This window comes from Phycodurus eques, chromosome 23 (assembly GCF_024500275.1).
Source record: "Phycodurus eques isolate BA_2022a chromosome 23, UOR_Pequ_1.1, whole genome shotgun sequence".
Classification (NCBI taxonomy): Eukaryota; Metazoa; Chordata; class Actinopteri; order Syngnathiformes; family Syngnathidae; genus Phycodurus; species Phycodurus eques.
Genome location: NC_084547.1, coordinates 6,452,155 through 6,474,719, shown reverse-complemented (window position 1 = coordinate 6,474,719; position 22,565 = coordinate 6,452,155). Strand labels below are relative to the sequence as shown.

The 22,565-nt window shown below is 43.7% G+C and overlaps 1 protein-coding gene across 13 annotated transcripts in view; it reads left to right on the top strand.

Annotated features, from left to right (window-relative positions):
• Positions 1-22,565, top strand: part of LOC133397963 (neurexin-2-like) — a 249,840-nt gene that overhangs the window by 41,809 nt on the left and 185,466 nt on the right. For all 13 annotated transcript variants that reach the window (XR_009767706.1, XR_009767707.1, XR_009767708.1 and 10 more), the window contains exon 3: positions 10,358-10,378. Coding sequence is in view for 10 of the 13 variants with exons in the window: in XM_061669454.1 (XP_061525438.1) it covers positions 10,358-10,378 (21 nt within the window). In the remaining 3 variants the exon portion in view is untranslated. The remainder of the gene's footprint in view (positions 1-10,357; positions 10,379-22,565) is intronic.

Below are 22,565 nucleotides of genomic sequence, written 5' to 3'. Positions count from 1 at the left end.
ACCTTGGCATTATCCTGTTATCCTCTTCCACTGGGGTGTTAATGTTGAACTAAGTCTGGGAAAAATCGCGATCTGCAACACATTTGTGACATGAAAAACAAAACCTAACGTGATACTCGTGAGACTAAACCCTCATCCTGACACATAAGCGCTACAGTGTTTACGCCGTCTATCAGCAGCCAAGTAAATACTGCGATATGGCCTGCTTTTGCGGCATGTGAATATTTGTGTGTGTGTGTGTTGCATCACAGCACACAGGTGGCAGGCAGCAGGGAAGCGAGGGGGCCAGCAATCAGGTACAATATCACTGAGGTGGAAATCACAGTCTGGACTCCTCAGTGCTCTGAGAGGCCTGTCATGAAAACGTGGCAGCCGACACTGTCGCTTCTCCTTGCAACACAATCTGGAACTAAATGAGTGCATAAACAAGCAAATACAGACAAACAATTTTCTAATCAGTGTGCAAAAACTCTACTGTGATACCTTCACTTATTGTTGATGACTCAGGCACAAGCACAGAAGCCTATGTTTGTTTCTGCTACTGCATAGAAAGTGTGAACTCGGCTTCAGTGTCGACATCACACAAGACAGGTGACCATGTGTGCGTTTGGAGACTGTGCTCAAGGCTTCGGTGGCTCAAACATGAGCGCATGATACACTTGACTCTTCCTGACCTGCATATACGGGACGTGAAGCTTCCTGTTGTGTGACAGACCAGTCACGTCCCTTCCCTTCCAGAGCCCCTCTTTCCTTTTTTGCTTCTTGCCAGCGAGCCTCCGACCAGTCAACTTTCACTGCAGTGAAAGTCTGTGACACGTCCGTCGCTCACAGAGCCGCTACTTTAAGAAATTGGAGGGGGTGCGGGGCGCACGCTTCCCGGAGCGCCCGCCGTCAGCGCAGGCTGTCAAAACAAAGGCGGCGTTCCCCGGTAAATCTGGTGCCACGGACAGGCGTGGAGGGAGCATTTGATCCTGCTAAATCATTGACATCAGTGACTGAGGGAAAGCTGAAATGCGGAAACCCAAATGTTTTCTTGTCTCATTCATACTCTGAGGCAGGCATGTTTCTATTCATATTACCTCTGTTGAATCTTTTTTAAAAATTCTGAAAGTTAAAATTGTCCTTCTTGCATTTAGACATTATCATTTGTTTGCACTGTCAAAGTCTTCAGTACAGTGGGGAAAAAAGGAGGAGCATCCAAAGTTCTTTTTTGCTTCCTGTATTTGGAATGGTCCAATAATCTTCTTTTCCCTCTCTCTGTGTGTGTCAGCTTCTCCCTGCTGCGCATCCCATGGAACCGTCCTATTTGGCGACTCACTGACCCATCTGAACACTGTCCCTTTGCATGACGCCTACAGCCCATTTCACATTCACTCTGGCGAACAAGACTGAAAAAGGAGCTGCGTCGTTATAGCCCTCCTTCCGACTCTTTGGATTCTGTATTCGCTCCTTATGCTTCACTGGCCGCTGTCTCGTTGAGAAGCTGCGAAGCTGATGCAGTCGTCGCCGCATCCGCATAAGGGGGCAACTAATGTCTCAGTTCAACAGGCATCAGAACAGTGTGGGGGTCCCCAGATGAAAACATGGCTGCTAAAGGTCCATCATGCGTACATCTCAAGCGCTCGAAAGAGCTGCCGTCCCACGGTATGGCGCCAAGCTAAACGCTGCACTGTGGAGCGTCTGCATTCCCACCACAGATCTATTTCTCAAAGCTAGTGTCCAGAAGTGTGGAGGGAATTGATGTTTAAAACCTCAGCTGGTTCAGAACATATCTGTGCACCAATTTGCAGTGTTGAGGCAGTGCTGTTTTTTAAAATGTATTAATTGTGCAATGTGGCTGGTGAATATAATTCCTTGATGGAGCATTTGATGTTCTCAAGCGCAAACCTGAATGAACAGAGTCAGATGACTCCAGTGCTATACTGAACAAGGGTAGGGTGGATTATCAAGGCTGTGCACTCTGCATGCATTTCAACAGCAGTTTGCCAGTGCAAACTGTCTGGACCATGTCAGGGACGTTCCGCCAAACAGGGAGGGGGGCGGAGACAGGGCGAGGGAGGCTTCGGTGTAAATGAATAAATAAAAAGGTCACGTCATTATTTCATAAAAGCTCATTAACTTTTATCCTGTCTGTGTAATTAGAATGACGGAGCCCAGCTAATGAAAGTACAATAAACAGTTGTGGAGTGGAACCAAAAACTAATAACGGCATATTATTGGCAGTTGCCCTTTCAGCGTTTGGACTAGGATAAGGATGGGATGGATTGGGCTGAGTCCCGGGCGGGTTTGCACGTTTCATGCACCGTTCAGTGCAGATAGTCGTGTTTGCTGGACTTTGGTCAGAGCTAATTGGGGGATTGTTCCGCTCGGTCGGAGCTCCTTGGCCCTGCGCTGACGTGGTTGCACGCTCATGCGTTATCGACAGTTTAGCTTTCAGTGTTTGTCGTTAAGCAGATGAGCAGCGCCGTGAATGATGGACGGCACCTGACGATGCAGTCGCGAGGGTGCCATAACACCGCGATCAATTGCATTACGTCCCGGCTCCGATGTCTGCCTTTGACCTTCACACGGGGGACGTCACTCCACGGGGCCGCCGATGCGGATGCTCAAAAGCAATAACCCTGTTGCGCGTGACATCAAGACCAGCTTATTACAAGCTATCTGTCTGGGCTCCAGAGACGCTGTGGACATTTGCCAACTGCCTTTATTTGTCCACCATGTGTGCTGGAAGCCCATCAGCCTATCTGGGTCAAAGACGATGCCTTCTCTCATCTCCTCTTCTCTAAACCACAATCTCTGCGCTGACCTTTTAAAATGTGTGCTCGTGTTAGCTCGTGGCCGTACCACCCGCTTCTCAGATCAATGCGGTCTGTGGAAGCCTTTGAAAAACAATTCACATGGCCGTCTTTGAAGAACTGAATTGGAACTGGTCCATGAATCCAATACTCAATGCCCAGCTGTCTGTGTGGGATGTGATGCGAAGCCTGTACCCATCCCAATGCTGCGTGTTTAATACACAAAGTACCGGTCATCCCGCGTGGCAGATGGACAGATTTTAATTGGCAGATACAAGCGAAGAAAGCGTTCATCTGTCTTCAAAATAACTGTTTACAAGGCACCTTTGTGATGTATGCTGATGACAATATGCGCACTGGAGTCAAACATTGCTTTAGAGGAATTTGTACCAAAAAAAAAACTGGTGATGCTTAGCGATTGTTCTGATTGTCTATGTATTAGCACCAAATCACCAGCATGGAAGATTTTCTATAATGAGCAGCAGAGCCTTATTCGGTTTTGTACATCTGAATCAGAATATGTTCAATATGCACATTTTGAGTCTAAAGCATGAAAAAGATCATGTTAGTGGAGAGTGATAATTAAAGCAGAGGGAAGCCTGCACAAGTTGAAAATGTGGCAGCTTGGAGCAAAAAAATAAAAATACATTATACCCTGCAGCTTTATGTTCATAAATCTGAGGGAGAAAGGGTGGAGCCAGTGGTAATGGCAACAACTCTATTGATTTAATTTTCAGCCCCCCAAAAATGGATGTATATGCAAATGCTGGACCTCCCAGCTCAAAATAGTTGCATTCATGTTTGTACTGAATCAGCCAGTGCTTAGTTGAACCTTTGCTTATTTGTATTCTTAGTTTCTTAAGCAAAACCTAAATGGATTTGCTGTGACGGGATTAGTCAGCGATGAGTGGACTCCTTAATGGAATGACCGCATCCACAGATCGTACTCTGGGATCAGATTAAGATGCAATCAGATTGCGAAGCAGAACACAAAGAAACATTGTGCCGTCCACATCCTTCCAGTAAAAGCTGCATTTTGTCTCCAAATGAACAATCGTGTACTGTACACAGCTTTGGCATCGAGTTAAATATTAGTTATTTCAAAAGGAGCAGAATTCAAAAGAAGACCGATTCAACATTTGAAAGAATGCATTATAAGAAGTATGTTTCCCTTCCCTGCGCTACTCATTTCATCCCCATGTATTACATTTGACGATAAGAGCTTCAAAGGCTTTAATGGAAATGACCCACTTCTTCTTCTCTTGAAATATAAAAGTCAGAAGTGGTTTTGGATACATATAATCTCTATTTAAAGAAACTTTAGCCCCTTGCCAGATAATGACCTGTTTTTTTTTTGTCACATTTAATACACCCTTGTGTTTGCAGTGTAAGTAAGTTCCTCATCTACTTACAGCTCATAGTCCAGTTTACAATAATGGGCTAATCGTTTGCCACTTTTTCCAGGTCCAAAAAGATGCACTATATTCCCAAGCAATAAAGTTCAACGTAAAGTATAGCAGACAATACTGTTTTGCCACTGCACGCTATGTGAAGACCATACACGGTGTGGAAGACAGGCTGCTCGCGTTCCGGATCGTATTCCTGAGTCTGCTTGCTTTTTATTGATGTTTTTTTAAAATTTTATTTTTTAAGTGTGTCGTCAGTGGCGTGTCTGTTTGCTTTTCTTTTGCTAATCAGCTCCGAAGACATGAACGCAAACTGTCACCAGCACGTCTTCTGCGGCGATGATGCATCTCGAAAAGGTCAGCGTGTCATTGTCACGCTATTGGCCGACATGCCACACTTCCTTCCTTAGTTCTTCCGTGAATTCTGGTCTTGTGTTGAAGCCCAAAAAAGGTAGAATTGATTTTCTCATACATAAAGTAGCTGAAATGTGGATTGATGGAAGCCTTACTGTACTCCGTGAACGGATCAGGTTTGGAGCACTTGGACAAGTCTTCCTATTTCCATTCCCACTGCTGCATATCTCATTCACCATTCTCTTCCCAGCAATGAACCAACCGCAGTGTTTAGCCCTGCCCTTGAAGACAGAATCCAGGTTACTACAAAACTATATGATTTCTCTCTCGGAGTGCCTTGACTCACTGTTGGAGAAACATGAAAACAATGTCCTAAGGCCTCTTTTGTCAGATTCAGTAATTGTCTTTAGCCCTGAGTTGGAAGTCAAAAGCTTTGCAGACGACTGCTAGCCACCCCAGCGGTTGCACAACAACCAAAAACAAAGTGTGCACAACATTTATTGGACATAAAAGAACAACAACACGGGTTGGTTATGGTATTATTTTGTTGGTGCAGAGGTGGGAAGTTCATTTTTGCTGAGGAAAATCAAAAGCACACATTGGCTCCAAACACTTTGGCAAAACAAATCGATGTGCCTGTGATGAAACAAAACAATAATTCTGTCTTACGTTTGACTTTTTTTTTTAAATATATATATTTTTTTACTCATGTTGATGTTTTACTAACAAATTCATCAAATAAACTTCCTTCCTGGACTATGCTGTTCTATTATACAAATCTCGGCTTGACCTGCTCAGCACCGCAGCGTCTCACTGACCCCTTTCAGGCAGTCTCATTAGCTCCTCTTGATCCTGCATCTGTAATCACTTCTATATCAGTGCGTGCTGCATTCGCTCGTGGTGTTATGAGCTGTGCTCGCCCTTAATAGTTTTGCAAGTAGAGACCTGGGATGTGAGCATTTACAGCGTCTTACTTGGTTATTACAGCATCGGCAGCTCACCCACAAGAGATAATTCCACATCACTGATGAAAGTGTGCCTCTTCTAGAAAGTAGTTCACTTCAAAAATGTTGCTGTGAATGTGTTAAGGCAACCATTGATCTTGGGTCATTTGGCAGGAGTGACTGCTTGGACTGTTTAAAATGCCTTTGTCGCTTCTAAACCCCCGTAGATAAAGTTACAATATCACGAGCGTGCAACGTTTCCCTTAATTCTGTCCTGAAGTCTGCTCCCGAGGTATCTGAAAAGAAAGCTTCGTCTTCTTATAATTCTCCTCAACAATAGATTAGCTGATGTATCAAGGAGGCAGACGAGCTCAATCCTAACGCAATCGGAGATGGTCAATAACTGTCAGTAAGTCTGCCCCTTAGTCTTTCGCTTCTCTCTCAATTCCTTCCAGGTGGAAGGGCTTTTGTTTGTCGGTTCTGCAGCCTGTAAGGCCGTGTCGACTAAGGCAATTTACGAGGTCCAAAAACGCACCGAATTAACAAAGCTGTGAAGAGAGAGAGAGAGAGAGGAGATCAAGAGATTTGTCAGGCCTTCTGGTTTTTTTTTTTTTTTTAAAGATTTTTTAATTTTTATTGTTTGTTTTGCCCCTGCTTCTGTCCAAGGGCTTGTTTATCTTCTCGTTGGCTTATCTTCACAACAAATTGCTTGACACGTGTCCGTGCCAAGCGACAGGACTCAATCAGATTTGTTTGAGGCCTTATTTGTTGATGTCGGAGCAAGAACTTTATTGATCTTGATTGATTTATGTGACACGATGGCCGCGGTAGCCTTCTTTTTCAGCTATCAGGGATTACGACTATCTAGATGCTTGTAGTTCTAGGCATACTGTCCCTTTTACAACAACATCTTTCCAATACTCCCTACTTATGTCGATAAGCTATTTTGCCATGCTGATCTCAGCTCAACTAATATGCAACAAATGAATGTGTGCATGCAAGGCATAACATTATCATTAGTAGACTTGCAATGGATCATTAAAAAGCCTTTCTTGGAGGTCATCAGAACACATTTCCTTCCAGCCAGGGGTGAATGACTGTTTATTTTACCAGCCCATATCTGTTAGAACACATTAAGCAAATGGGACCACTTGTAAAAATGTCCTATTTGCATCTTGACGAGGACAAAACTACTTTTTTTGACACCAAACTGTTACTCCTGACCTTGGGCGCTGTGTCCCAGCTCTAATGACAAGCGGCACAGGCTGGAATCCACGTGGCTTGAAACTCCATTAGGGTGCCCTTGAAATGTCTGGACATTTCGGTTTGTTGCCTGCGCCGGCCCATTAAGCAGCAGTTAGGCTAAAATAACCGAGCTTCTGCGGAGTCTTGACATTTCTTACGGCGCACAGCCTTGTTTTGGCGTTCCCTTGCCACCTCTTCCCTTGGATGGGAGATAAGTCGTCTTGCCAAGGTGTCTGACTGCGCTGCTGCCTTGCTTCTCATATCTCCACTCTGGCCGCCTCCTCCTACCTCCCCGTTTTATCTCCCCCATATGCCCATCTCGCCTGTCTTCCCCAGCTTTGCAAAGATAAGATGTGCTGTCCCCAGTGAGTGCCGGGTGTCGATACCAATGTGCTGCTATCATCAGTAAACTGCCAGACTGCCTCCACGCAGCCTGCCCCTCCTCTCTTCTCTTGACCTTCAGTCCACAACATTCCACACGGACGTGTTTTGAATCCCGGCTTTCCAGGCTTTTAGTCATCTTCTAATGACCACAACAATAAACATTTGCTTGGTGGAGATTCACTTGTGTGCTTCATCCACAGCAGTTTATGCTCACATTATTAGCAAGAAAATGAATGTGCACAAATGTTTTTGTCTGATAGCCAATGGAGCAAATTTGTTTAGTAGATGTTCTGAAAGAGGATTTAAGGGGAAAGAACAGAAGAACATTATCCCTCTCCTGTCCTCTGATGAATTTGTCAAATTCCAGGAGGGCTTGTAGGTCACTTTAAACAGAGTATGTAGGAATAGCATTTGTCGAAATGTATAACGAGGAGAATTAATTTTGTCTTATAATTCTGAGTACAACTTGTGTATTAGGTTAAGCTCACAAGAAGTAAATGATGGCTAATACTGCTGAGAAACGCAGAGGATTATAAAGAAATCAAAAATTGATTGGTTGAACCTTCACCCGCAACTTGTATAGTCCTCTTATTTTTTAATAGGAGTCAAAACGATCAGGGTTCTTGGTCAGATGAAGGATCAATCACCCCACATTGACCTCATGGTGGTGGTTCCTAGTAATGCATCCATCCATCCATCCATCCATCCATTTTCTGAGCCGCTTATCCTCACAAGGGTCACGGGAGTGCCGGAGCCTATCCCAGCTATCTTCGGGCAGGAGGCGGGGTACACCCCGAACTGGTTGCCAGCCAATCGCAGGGCACATAGAAACAAACAACCAGTCACACTCGCATTCACACCTACGGGCAATTTAGAGTCTTCGATCAACCTACCACGCATGTTTTTGGGTTGTGGGAGGAAACCGGAGCGCCCGGAGAAAACCCACGCAGGCACGGGGTGAACATGCAAACTCCACACAGGCGGGGCCGGGATTTGAACCCCGGTCCTCAGAACTGTGAGGCGGACACTCTAACCAGTCGGCCACCGTGATTCCTAGTAATCCAAGAGTAAAAATTAGTTAAAAGTATTGTTTTTATTTTCTTCTGATAAACACACACTTGCTGCCATCTGGTTTACGGTCTGCAACACGAGGGCAAATCCAGCAAAAATGAAGCCTTAATTTCATTGAGTGAAAATATTCCCTCAATATTTTCTTAAATCTAGCTTGGTCTTTTTCCACATGGCTGCATGCCAGCACGTCTATTATGAGCCTGTTGCCTGCAATCAATCACCTGACACACAATTGAAGTATTTTCCTTCTTTCTTCTTTTTTAAAAGCGCCCTAATCATAACACCCACGTTAACTGCGAGAGTCAACAGCATGCTGGCCTTTATCGCTATCCTCTTCCCCAAAGGTGCTATTGTTGCATGCATTGTTCAAGCTCTGCTGATCAGCACGTTCAGAAAATAATGCCGAAAAACGGTTGTAATAAGAGAGCATGACTTTGTTTGCTGTAGCGAAAGCTTAAAACCAACAACAGAAACTATTCATACTGCATTTCCTGCAACCGTCATGTCTACGACTAATGCTTCCAAAGAGTTCACCTCCTAAACAATGTCGACTTCTTTGATTGTTTACTGCAAAGATAGAAAATTGTTACAGAAAAGATCAATATTGAGACATCTTACAAGGTGAAAATATGCCATATTGTTCAATGATTGAACCTACTTGGAGTGGAGAATCCCTCCGTGTTGAAGAAAGTGACTTCATATCAGCCTCATCCGTGCAATCGTTTTCGTTTGACCCCACATCTCGTTTTGCTCCTTTCCTCCTGAATGTGCTGCGTTGCACTGATCCAAATCAGTCAGTTTATTTATTTATTTATCCCTTTATCTGGAAGAGAAAGTCTTAACTGCAAAGGCCCATTTATCTGGCACAGGTTTTTCTTTTCTTTTTTCTTTGTCGTTGAGATTTAATGTGAAATCCGCAAAGGCCGTCGTCGCTCACGGATTACCTTTTCACAAAAAGTTTTTGACTGTGAAGTTTAGGCAAAGCTTCCGTTTGAAAAAAAGTAATTTTGTCCATCTCTTCTCTAATAACTCTAAAATGACATCAAAAGGCCTTTTATGCCATTTTCACCTGCACTTTTAATGAATAATCTTTTATTTTACATCACTGTTACACACAGGCGGCCCAGTGGACGACTGGTTAGAGCGTCAGCCTCACAGTTGTGAGGACCCAGGTTCAATCCCCGGCCCCGCCTGTGTGGAGTTTGCATGTCCTCCCCGTGCCTGCGTGGCTTTTCTGCGGGCGCTCCGGTTTCCTCCCACATCCCAAAAACATGCATTAATTGGAGACTCTAAATTGCCCGTAGGCATGACTGTGAGAGCGAATGGTTGTTTGTTTCTATGTGCCCTGCGATGGGCTGGCAACCAGTTCAGGGTGTACCCCGCCTCCTGCCCGATGACAGCTGGGATAGGCTCCGGCACGCCCGCGACCCTAGTGAGGAGAAGCGGCTCAGAAAATGGATGGATGGATGGATGGATGTTACACACATTCAGGTGCTTTTCTCAAAGTGTCATTCTTTACGAGTAGGTACGCTTTTAAGCATTTAGAAAGTCCACTCGGCGAGGATTAGTTTGGAAAAAAGGTCTTGAGCAGAAGTAGAAATAATGGCGTTCTGTTGCTTCCATTTCAAGTGGTTGCTCGGAGACTTTGGAATAGCAGTGAACCCACATTCTGTGTGGCATATATTCCTCACGCATCCTTAGCAGAGCTTCAAACCTCAGGCAAAGTGGGATCCATTCTAATGGCAAATACCTCCAGGATAAAAGTAATGGGTGGTAAAGACAACTCCAACTGTCAGCGGAATAAAACGGCATAGGTGTGTAGTGGAATTCCTCCTCAGGGTGGTTTTCAAGTATTCCTGCATGGCAAACAAACATGTTTCGAGGCAAGGGCTGCCAAGTAACCTTCGGTCAACCTTGAAATGATATGTACTTAACATTTTGTGGCCCTTCAAGCTTGTTTCAAGAGGGGCGAATTTGAAGAAATAGCATCATATAAACGAAATTAGAGCAACATTCCAAAAGACATTCAGGTCTGTTCACTTGTAAGGGAAGTTCTCATTTGCATGTTAAGCACTTTAACCCCCATAAAACACAAAACTAATGTGTCCATTTGTTTTTTCTTCTTTTCCCTGCTCCCGTTTTGGATTCTTCCCTGAAGCTGAGGAGTTCGCCATCGAAGGTGAGGCCGACACTGCCTTCCTTGCTCATGTCGTACAGTAGATGCTGATGCTGGATGCTTGCTAAAGCTCTGTGCATTGTCACGCTGGACTGCGGTGTGAAGTGACTTCCAGGGGGCCAAAACGGACTCTTTCTGACACCAGCACCAACTCCCCAGTCACCACTGTTATTTCTGTTACGTTTTTTCTTTCCTTGTCCTTTTGAACAGGATTTACTCATAATTTTGTTTTACTAGCCTATAACTCGTAGGTTTCTTGGCAATGGACTCCGGTTTGGGTTGCTTGTCTTTCCTGTGCAGTCTGACAGTCTCCCAAACAGCACGGTCACGTCGACAATATCTTTTCCCTGCGCTTGAATGGCGAGTAGTTGATTAAATGTGCATATGTTTCCCGTTGAGTCGCAGCTGATTGATTACCTGTCAAATGGTCATAAGCCATTCCTCTATCCTGGCACGAGTTGTTTTTTTTAATATTCAAACTGGAGAAATACAGTACATGTGCAATTTGCTTGTTGTTATTTGAATGCTGCTCGGTACTACATGTAAAATTCAAGACTTGGAGTTGACGTTTTCTGAGTTAGCTCTGATGCGAAAAAATACATGGTTGTTATAACATTGTCTGCTCGTATGTGTGTGCCAGTGTTTGTGTCAGCTGGAGTTCAAGACAGCTTGTAGTCGTAGTATTGTGTGTTCGTACAACGTTATGTTTGGAGTGCTAGGCCAGTTATATTTTAGTCTGTTTGTTGAAGACATATTGAATCATAAACTGTAGAAGTGTCTCATGTAAAGCATCCTTTCAGAACACTACAATACTTTCATGGCATTCGGGGGAAAAAACTGTCATTGGTGATGAAGTTCATTTGCTTTGTATAAAATGTGGTGTCTCGAACTCGCTCAGTAGTGATTTGAATTTTTGGACTCCACGTTAAAAGAAAACACCCGACCGGAGAAGTAAACATCTTTTACAATTCCCAGATGGAAAGTTGATACTGTAAAAGTAAATACATTTTACTCCAGGACTCATCCAGTTTATTTTCAGAGCAAGCGGGGCTTATGAAAGCGATGCAATTAATTGGCATGCGGTCCCATGCTTCATCTCTATTTTTAGGGGTTTCCCTCAGACCCTCTTCGGCTAATTGACTGACCGTGCGTTGGAAAGGTGCTGTGATATTGATGTTGCCGAGGTACAGAGGCCCGGGGATGTTTCTGCAAAGTGCTCGCGGATTGATGATGTTCCTGCGACACTGACTCGTTTTCATTGGCAAACAAAATCTGCGCCACCATCTGTGTCCAAGCATGCAGCTCCTACTTCCTTCTTTGGCTCCTCATGTATGATGTATAGTCTCAATATTTAAACACCCCATACTCACTTGTTCAACAGAATTCTAGCGCGTGAGAAGATGCCTGAGGAATGGAAGAAAAGTGTGCTGGTGCCCATTTTTAAGAATAAGGGTGAGATGCAGAGCTGCGGGAACTATAGAGGAATAAAGTTGATGAGCCACACAATGAAGTTATGGGAAAGAGTAGTGGAGGCTAGACTCAGGACAGAAGTGAGTATTTGCGAGCAACAGTATAGTTTCATGCCTAGAAATAGTACCACAGATGCATTATTTGCCTTGAGGCTGTTGATGGAGAAGTACAGACAAGTTCAGAAGGAGCTACATTGTGTCTTTGTACATCTAGAGAAAGCCTATGACAGAGTACCCAAAGAGGAACTGCGGTACTGCATGCGGAAGTCTGGAGTGGCAGAGAAGTATGTTAGAATAGTACAGGACATGTACGAGGGCAGCAGAACAGTGGTGAAGTGTGCTGTAGGTTTGACAGAGGAGTTTAAGTGGGACTGCATCAGGGATCAGCCCTAAGTCCTTTCCTGTTTGAAGTGGTGATGGATAGGCTGACAGATGAGGTTAAGACTGGACCATGATGTTCGCAGATGACATTGTGATCTGCAGTGAAAGCAGGTGGAGGAACAGTTAGAAAGGTGGAGACCTGCACTGGAAAGGAGAGGACTGAAGATTCGTCAAAGTAAGACAGAATATATATGCATGAATGAGAGGCGTGGAGGAGGAAGAGTGAGGCTACAGGGAGAAGAGAGAGAAAGGGTGGAGGACTTGAAATACTTGGGTTCAACCGTCCAGAGCAATGGTGGGTGTGGTCAGGAAGTGAAGAAACGAGTCCAAGCAGGTTGGAACCGGGTGACGGAAGGTGTCAGGTGTGTGATGTGACAGAAGAGTCTCTGCTAGGATGAAGGGCAGAGTTTACAAGACAGTGGTGAGGCCAGCCATGCTGTACGGATTAGAGACAGTGGCACTGAAGAAACAACAGGAAGCAAAGCTGGAGGTGGCGGAAATAAAGATGTCGATGTTCTATCTAGGAGTGATGACCAGGTTGGATAAAATTAGAAATGAGCTCATCAGAGGGAAGGCCAAGGATGTTTTGGAAAAAAAGTGAGAGAGAGCAGACTTCGATGGTTTGGACACGTCCAGAGGAGAAGGTTGATGGATGTTGTGAGGGAAGACGTGAGGGCAGTTGGTGTTAGAGAGGAGGATGCAGGAGACATGAAAAAGGATGGACGCGCTACGGTGATCCCTAACGGGACAAGCCCAAAGGAAAAGAAGAAGACTCTCTTGTTATTCAACACTTGAAAAGTGCATCGCGGGCGCTTGGAGATTTGTCTCGTGACCTAACCGCCTACTTGGTAGCCATGGTGCTGTCTGCATTGCTTATCCAAGTCGTTGGACCTTTCAGCTCATTTATGCAATGATTCAAAGGTGATGTAAAAAGTTTCCTCAGCTGATTGGGATTCACGCATTTTAAAAAGCGGTATTTTGAATTTGCTCCCTTCTTCACCTGATGATTGGACAGTGTGAGCAGACTCGCTCTCATACGATTGGACAACGACAGATTAAATGTGACCCTGGTCAGCTTGTCTGATTTCATGTTAGGCTGAGGGATGTTACGGCCTGGCCAAGCTGATCTTAATCAATCTGATCGAGGCTAATGATCTTTTCTGCCTCAGTAATCAGACCTCCAATCTAATCCCGTCCTCAGGGAAGGACAGTAAGCAGTTCATCATTGCCCTGCCGTCATCCCTCTCTCTCTGTCGAGAAAATGGCTTGATGTTGGCTGAAGATACAGGATTACAGACAGAGAGGGCCCCGTAGTTAAATGAGATTGTTTAGGATCACCCGGAATAGATGATGGATTTTGTGCTTATTTTGTCGTGAGAAAGAAACAGCATAAAGCCAAAACCTATTTGCAACATTTTGGCATGGAAGCAACAAAAAGAGATAACAGAGAATATATTAAATGCACTCATGTTGTGGTATTAACCCAGACTCTCTTTGTTTCTGGAACATTGTGCTCATGTAGATAATCACCATTGTAAGCCAAATTTTGGGGGACAATAACATTAGTGACACCTGTTGTGACATGACCAAAAATGGCCAAATTTGAATGTCAAACTCGTAAGACAATCGATTGAATGACTGACATCCTTCTGATCAATTAGTCTTAATTAAGCAGTTCTTAATGAACACATAAGGGATTTGTTCAGACAAAATAATCGATATGAAGATGCTTGCTTGCTCCCTTGTTTTTTTTTTTTTACATGCACGAGCACACGGTGGGGGTCGGGTGGCGGCGGGTGGGGGGGTGGGGCCCTCAGTCTGTGAGTGTGAGACGGTTCCCTTTGTGTACCTGCAGCCTTTTTCCGATTCAATTATGCCATGAAATGCCAGTGACTGCAAAGCTTAGACTTTGACACAGGGGGTAGATTGTGCTGGCTGAAAAAAAGCGCATCCTGCCGCCTGTCCCTTCGCCGTCTGTCTGGCTGTGGAGCCAAAAGGTTGAGGGAAATGCCACCTTACCGTAGCCCACACCCGCCCACGTGCTGGTGGCCTTATATGACAGTCTCACACTTTTTCTTTGCTCAAGAAAAATAACTGTTTATCAGAGTATAGCACTTCATTTCCTCCTGCATCAATAAATTGAATTGTGGTTAAACAAGTCAAACTCTCCCAGCTTGGTTCCGAACTGCTGCGGACATTCGCTCCACTTTAAAACTGCACAAGCTCAGCTTTGTTTTCTGTCATTGTCATGCATTAGCTCATTTCAAGGTCAACCTGATTTGTACTCCGTCCTCTCTGTGAGTTAAGGATCAAGAAAAGCGGACATTTCTGAGAAAAATAAATGCTGAACTATCTATTTTTACGCCGCGGACAGACCCCCACCCGCCAACATTATTTTTCTCAGCTCTCCACTGTCACTTCTCCTCTGATGAGGAATCAGAAATGAGGCAGACTTGTTCAGCAGTTGCCCAAAAGCTTTATTCTCTCCACAACTTTGAGAGCTCCTCAGAGATTTTTAGGTCCCAAATTGTACGGATCCAGTTGTCGTTCTTGACCACTGTCTTTGCACTAAAGTCTGTGCAGGCTATCAAGCAATTCAGTCAAACGGGAAAAGGTAAAGAAGTCATTTCTAGGCTTCGAGACTGCAGATAACTCTAACCTGGACACCTTCAGATGCCTCCAAGACGAAGCGGTCCTACCTGCCTCCGTTACTTCCTCCATCACTATTCATAAACTTGTCTTGACCTTTTTGCTCAAATGTTAGAGCAAATTAGTTGTCTGGACGTGAAGGCCGTGCCAAGCCCCAAAAGCACTGCCGTGCGCCTCTTGTTTTTTTTCTTAGTTTGGTGGAGTCGCAGTTGTGTCGTACAACAGGCTGGAAATATTACGATCGCACATATCCTGATGAACACTTCTTATTCCCCACTGTATAAAATGTGCTCGGCTGTGATTTGCAAGCACATGTAATGCCTACTCAACTCAAGTGAACTCACAGATCTTGAGCTTAGGCTTTTTCCATTGATGTTGCTCCCAAGTAGTTTAGAAGGAAGCATGGAAACGATCGGCTTGCTCTCAAGTCTTATTTCCCACATCGCCATCAATTTGGCAACTTGTTCTCAGACCGAATTAGATCACGCCTTGTTCCGGGCTAAAAACTTATCTCCCTTTGGACTCCCTGTCTTTGATTGTGAACCTTGGCCTGACTACTCATCAAGCCTTTTGAAGACAAGTAAAGATCAAGTATGGATTGAGGGTTAATTCAAATTGGCTTCTAAGTGATGTTACTTGAAATCCTTTAGTTTCTTTCAGCCTGAATGCACAATTTTATTAGGACTGCTTGTGAGCCCGAGATAAACATACTGTACATCCCCATTCAGTCCTTCTATTGCACATGACTCACTTCTTCCCAAGCAAGTTCTAAGCCGCTGTTTTCCCGCCTCCCCGTAAGCACCGCTCACCTTTCGTTGACTGCGGCCGTGATTGAGTGCCACGGTGGAAAGCGACAACATTCATTTCATCCATATTTGATGAGCCAATGTCTCACGCTCATTACGCACAACCAGGGGATGCTTGTAATCAGCATTCACAAACATTCTGAATAATTATTTACCCAGGTTGTTGTGTTTATGCATGCATAGAAACAGGTTGATTCGCTTTTTTTTTTATTCCCCCGCTCCACACCCTGTGTTGTTGCTTTCCCACAGCTATGTGATAAAGAGACCTCTGATTAGTTAATAACAGGACTGATTTCCTGTTGTTGTTTTTAATCACTTGGCTCGCTTGGGCAGGCACCTGATTTGTTAAGCTAATGTTATTGGTTCCTTTCACTGAGAATGTCTGTCATCACTCCCTAAATGAACTCATATGGACCTGATGCAGCATCCAGAAGGCTATTGCAGTGTTTTCTGGACTGCAGGCTCAGACTGTTCCAGTACTTCGTAGGATGTCTACCAATCCCAGGCAGGATGTGGCATTGCGTAATAACCTTAAACGATCTCATTATATGCTGTCAAGTAGCGTATATCAGGCCTTTGGATTTTCTCCGCTGGGGAGCACAGATAAAAGGTCCAAACACTCTTTATGCAAAGTGCAATCTGTCATTTGCCAGCATGAAAGTAAGCAATGCTACAAAGTAAAAGGTGCACTTTTCATGTTGCAGCCAAAATGTCTGCTGTCCTGTCTGTGAACTTATTTATTCCCCTGGCGGAACTTTAGCGACGCAAAGAGCGGCGCGCTACGGCTGATGGTTACAGTGATGCATTAAAGCCGTGGCCACCAGGCCTCCTCTCCATGGAAAACACAGCTCGACCAAAGTTCAAATGTGACGGCTCGTCCTGAGTACAATGGGAAGCCATGAGTCCTGCTATTTGCAGCCACAACAAGCCAAACATTTCATTGCCATTTTTGGTTTCTTTATTTCTACTGTCACAGTTCTAACATTTGATTGAGAGTTCACATTTGCCACTTTATTTTCACAAAATATGCCTTGAGATGCCAATTCAACTGGCATCTCAATGCCTTGAGATGCCAGTTGAATTCATTACTTGAACCCACTTGTCATATGCACTGTAAAACACAACGGTACCATTGATCAATGAAATTCTTCCTTTGCTACCTCACGCCACTTATGCAAAGAATATAAAAGATAAAAAGAACAATTTAAATAATGAAAGCTAAACAACAAAGTATATAATGTGCAAAGAGGCCGATCTCAAATCATCTCTCCGTGTTGAAATGAATGGAAATGTCATTAATCCATTCCAGCCTCCTCCAAAAAAAAACCCCCAACAAAACAGTTTTCTAATGTTTCTAATGAGGTAAAATAGCATTCTATATTATCCATCCATCCATTTTCCGTACCGCTTATCCTCACTCGGGTCGCGGGCATGCTGGAGCCGAGGCCAGCTATCTTTGGGCGAGAGGCGGGGTACACCCTGAACTGGTCACCACCCAGTCGCGCACTCTATATTATACTTGATACAAATCAGACAGTAATTATAGTCGAAATAGAACTGAAACATTTTATGTTACACTTTCTCATTCAATGCACAGTATGATGTTCATTGAGGGGTGTGCATCTTGGCCACATGGGGGCAGTATAAGACAGACAATCAAAGTACTGTACTAGAGGCTCACCTCCTCTCTCGACTCCTCAGTATGGCAGTAAGATTTGTCGTTTATCGCAGAAGATAAAAAATATATGCCTGTGAGTATTGTTCTGTTTACATGTGCTGCTGCACTGTTTGTGTTCCGATATCCATTGCTTCAAGGCTAACAACACCGCAGTGAACCGCACACTTCACTGCCACACAGTTGCAAAACTCCCATTGGGACAGCGTTCCCTGCAGGCAGCAGAGATGAGCACATCCAGGCGACGGACTCGCCAAAGCATCAACAACTCAACTCTTCTTCTGCACTTTTGTAGAAAAGCCGAGGTTTGGAATTTCAAGTTCTTTTGCCCAATGGTCTGCGGAGGCCAGAGTGCCTTTGGTGCTGGTGTCGCATCTCGCCTGTTGGTGTGTCGCCTGTGTTCTCTTTGTGGTTGGCTTGTGTGGCTCTCCACATGTGCGAGTGCAGCCAAAGAGCGCCATTAAATTTGCAGCTGCTCTTGGATGCCCTAAGTCCTTCTTTTGAATTATGGAGAAGTTAGGTGCGTGCGTGCGAAACAATGGACAATACACTTCGCAAGGAGCTAATTTTCCAAGCCATCCTCACTGTCTTTTTTTATTTTTAATGGACGTAAAGAAGAGATACACAGCGGTGCCTTGAGATGCGAGTTTAATTTGTTTCATGTTCATGCTCGCAACTCAAAATCATCCTTTCCCATTTAAATGAATGAAAACGCCTTTAATTCGTTCCTCCATCCCAAATCAACATTTTGTAATGCTTTTTTTTTTAAATGGGCAAACTAGCACTCTAAAATATTATGCTTTATAAAATCATACAGTTAATTAATTGACTGGCCATTATGCTGCTGCTCGCCTTGGCCACCTGGGGACAGTATAAGACAGACAGACGGCTATACATTACTGTACATGGATGTCTGTACAGTGTAGACATCTCAGCTCCTCGCAGATGATAAAGAATACATGACTGATTACAGTTATATTGAATGTCTAAATGTGTTACTTCACCTTTTGTGTTCAAATATCAGATGCTTCAAGGGTTGTGTTATATACAGTGGGTACGGAAAGAATTCAACACCCTTAAACCTTCCACTGTTATATTGCAGCCATTTGTTCAAATCATTTAAGTTCATTTTTTCCCTCATTAATGTACACACAACACCTCATATTGACAGAAAAAGCTCTTCAGGCAGTTCCTTTGCCCTCATGATTCTCATTTGCTCTGACATGCACTGTGAGTTGGAAAGTCTTCTATAGACAGGCATGTGGTTTTCCTAATCAAGTCCAATCAGTCTAATCAAACACAGCTGAATGCAGTCCAATGAACGTGTAGAACCATCTCAAGGACGAGCAGAAGAAATGGACGGCACCCGAGTTAAATATATGAGTCACAGCAAAGGGTCTGAATACTTATGGCTGTGTGATATTTCAGCTTTTCTTTTTTAATCAGCAAGAATTTCAACAATTCTGTTTTTTTTCTGTCAATCTGGGGTGATGTGTGTACATTCATGAGGAGAAAAATTAACTTCAAGGATTTTACTAAATGGCTGCAATATAACAAACAGTGACAAACTTAAGGGGGTCTGAATACTTTCCGAACCCACTGTACATATGTCTTATCCGCACACACACACACACACACACACACACATCATATATATATATATATATATATACACACACACACACACACACACAGTATTTAACAAGTCAGCATTTTTCTCAATAAATATATTTCCAAAGCTATTGACATGAAAGTTTCAACAGATGTTGGGAACAACCCAAGTCACCCATACATACAAAGAAAGTAGAACAAATAAGCTCAGAAATTAAGTTGTGTGTAAAAACGTGAAATGATACAGGGAAAAAGTATTGAACACGTCAACTGGTATTGATTTAATACTTTGTGCAAAAGCCTTTGTTTGCAATGACAGCTTCAAGACACCTCCTGCATGGAGAAACTAGTCGCATGCATTTTGGCCCATTCCTCCACACAAGCAGTCTTCAAATCTTGAAGGTTCTGCGGTCTACTTTTATGAGCCTTGAGCTCAGTTCTTTCCCTAGATTTCCGATTGGGTTCAAGTCAGGTGATTGGCTGGGCCATTCTCGCAGCTTTATTTTCTTTTTCTTTGAAATGAATTGAGAGTTTCCTCGGCAGTATGTTTTGGATGATTACCCTGCTGAAATGTCCACCCTCGTTTCATTTGCTGAAAAGCAGCCCCGCACCATCATGTTCCCACTTCACTGTTTTTGGGTGATGTTCAGTGCCATTTCTCCTCCAAACCTGGTGTGCATTATGCCATCCAAAGAGTTCAATTTTGCTCTCATCAGACCAGACTATAGTTTCCCAGTATTTAACTGGCTTGTCCAAATGTTGTTCAGCAAACATTAAACGAGCTTTGACATGCTTTTTTTTTTTCAGCAATGGGTTCTTGCGTGATGAGTGTGCATGCAAGCCGTGGCGGCGAAGCGCATCACTCAGTTTTCCTTGTGACAACAGTACCTGCTAATTTGAAGCTCTCCATAGGTGGTCCTTCCCTCTCGAAAAACTCTATCAGTCTTTGCACTCGTCTGTCAGAAATCTTGCGAGGGGCACCTGATCGAGGCAAAGTTATGGTGGTATGATTGGCTTTCGACTTACGTATTATGGCCCCAACCATGCTCACTGGAACATTCAGAAGCTTAGATATGCGCCTGTAACCAATGCCATTGTTACATTTTGCAACAATTAGTTTGCGATGGTCTTGAGACAGCGCTCTGCTCTTACCTATCATGAGATGTGTCTCGACTCACACGTTGGCAATGAGACTTTTTTGGAGGCCATCAATTAGGACTTTCCATGCCTTTTTGCACCTCCCTTTCTTCATGTGTTCAATACTTTTTCCCTGCGTCATTTCACATTTTTACACACAACTTAATTTCTGAGCTTATTTGTTGTACTCTCTTTGTATGTATTGATTACTTGGGTTGTTCCCAACAGCTGGTGAAATTTTCATGTCAATAGCTTTGGAAATATATTTTATGAGAAAAATGGTGACGTGCTAAATACTTATTTCAGTCCCTGTGTGTGTGTGTGTGTGTTTCCCATTATGGGTTAGCATTAGCATGAAGCAAGCAGACTAAAAGCTAAGCTGTGTGTTTGTTTTAAATACATTCTCTTAGTTGTTTTTTAGTTTGACAGTAAACTTCATGTGGGAGTGACATTAAACAGCTCGAAGCCTCCTTTTTTTTTTAAATTGTTCAATATTTGCAAAAGTGCTGCTTATTGTGAGGTGAGTTCAATGCTGCCATACAGCGCGCGTACCTCATGATTAAGTCGAGGAAAAAACAAAAAAAACAAAAAAAACAATATTTCCTTTGATTGATACGATTCAATCACAAATAAATACATTGTACCACCATGTTTCACCCCCCCCCCCCCCCCCACTATTTTCTCTCCTGCAGCTCTCAACTTTCTCTTTCAAGCAGACATGAAGTGACATCAGACACCAATTAAATATTTGATGTCACTCTTTTAGCCCTGTGGAAATAATGGGTGCTATAAAAGCCATCCTTCCCAACCGGCAGGACTATAATGCTGTACTACTGCTGTCAAGGACATTGTTTGGGGAGATTCCTGCATTTATTTTCTTGATTAGTATGTCTTCGCTCCAGATTTGAATTCCAATTCCAACCCACACACATTTTCTTTTTTCTTCAGTCCAAAGCTGCCAACATTTGCAGCAGAAATGTTTTGCCTCAGTCACTGAAACTCAAGACTGGTTAACATATATTATGTAAATTCGGGATTGAACTTTTACTTTAAGTGGACAAAAAGGTGCGTCTCGGCCCCCGCAGATCAACATCGGCTAGGGCATACCTTTAAAACCTTCATTTAAAAAAGACTCGCTTTTTCACACAAACGTCAATGAAATATTAGATAATAGATCACCACAGATTGCATACACTGAAGAAACGTTCCCGTTTTGCTCCTAATTTAAAGTGACACGTCTTTTTACTTGGCTTTTCCCACTGGAGTTTGGATGTTTTTTTCCCTCTCAACCTTTCCACGAAAAAGCAATTTAAGGAACCTCATAGCATTTATTCCAAGTACCTCTTTTTTTTTCTCTTCTCACACTGACTGACCAATCAATATCTAATGGACACTAATACAAAGAGTGCAGCAAAAAGCCACTAAATCTGCTTCATTTGTTCCTGTCGGAGGCCTGAGCTTTGATGAAAACCAGTCAGTCGGCGTCGGCTGCTTAAAGACGAACACAAAAGTGTTGGACACAAGTCATTTCGTATTTATTGTTTGCTTAAAGCGGGGCAAGCAACCGGCCCACTGCAACGGCTGCCCTGAGTGAACTCGTCGAGTTGCGCAGCTGGCGTTATGATTTGCACCCAACACGCCGATTCTCATTGGCTCCCACTTTACAAAGCCACGCGTGCACCGCCATTTTGTTTTGATCGTTATTCAAACGCGCGTTCGGCCGATTGGCGCTAGTGTGAATCTCCATCTGTTGACACACTGGACAAAATGGGCACAGCCGTAACCATTGATTAGCTCTTAAAAAATCACATGTAAAACTTTTGACATTTCAAATGTTTCTTTATGTACGAAGCGTCGAAACAGATAGACACACACACACACACACACGCACAAATGTTGATGTAACTGTCCGTCAAGTGAAATCGCTGACACAAACGGATTCTGTTTCAATCTAGGAGAAAAGAGGCTGCAAGGACGGCGCCATGACAACCGTAAAACGATGTAGTAATATTCTGTTTATTCAGGGTCTCTAGTTCAAAAAGTGAACATAGAGGTAGTTTCATGAGCACATTTTGTCATTAGTAGTTTGGGTTTATGTGCTTTGAGGGTCAATTTGTGTCTTAGTCAGACCCTGCATGCAAAACGTAAAACACAAGAAAGCCTAAATCACAGTTTGTTTTTACATGTGAGTGCACCTCTTTGTTTTTTCCCCCCCTGCCTTTCCGCCTGTTATGAGGCACCGCACGTCCCGCACTGGATGGCGCTCATTATTTAGGACGGCCTCCACTCGTAGCTGCCCGTTGCCGTCCCGCCGAGCTGTCGGCCGCCACCCGACGCTAATGGACGGTATGCCGCTTGGACAGCAGCGGATGGATACCGTGCTGTCACCGTGCTGGAATAAGCGTGTAAATGACCAGAGATGATTCATGGACGGAAATAGATTCCTCTTCACTCTGATCACC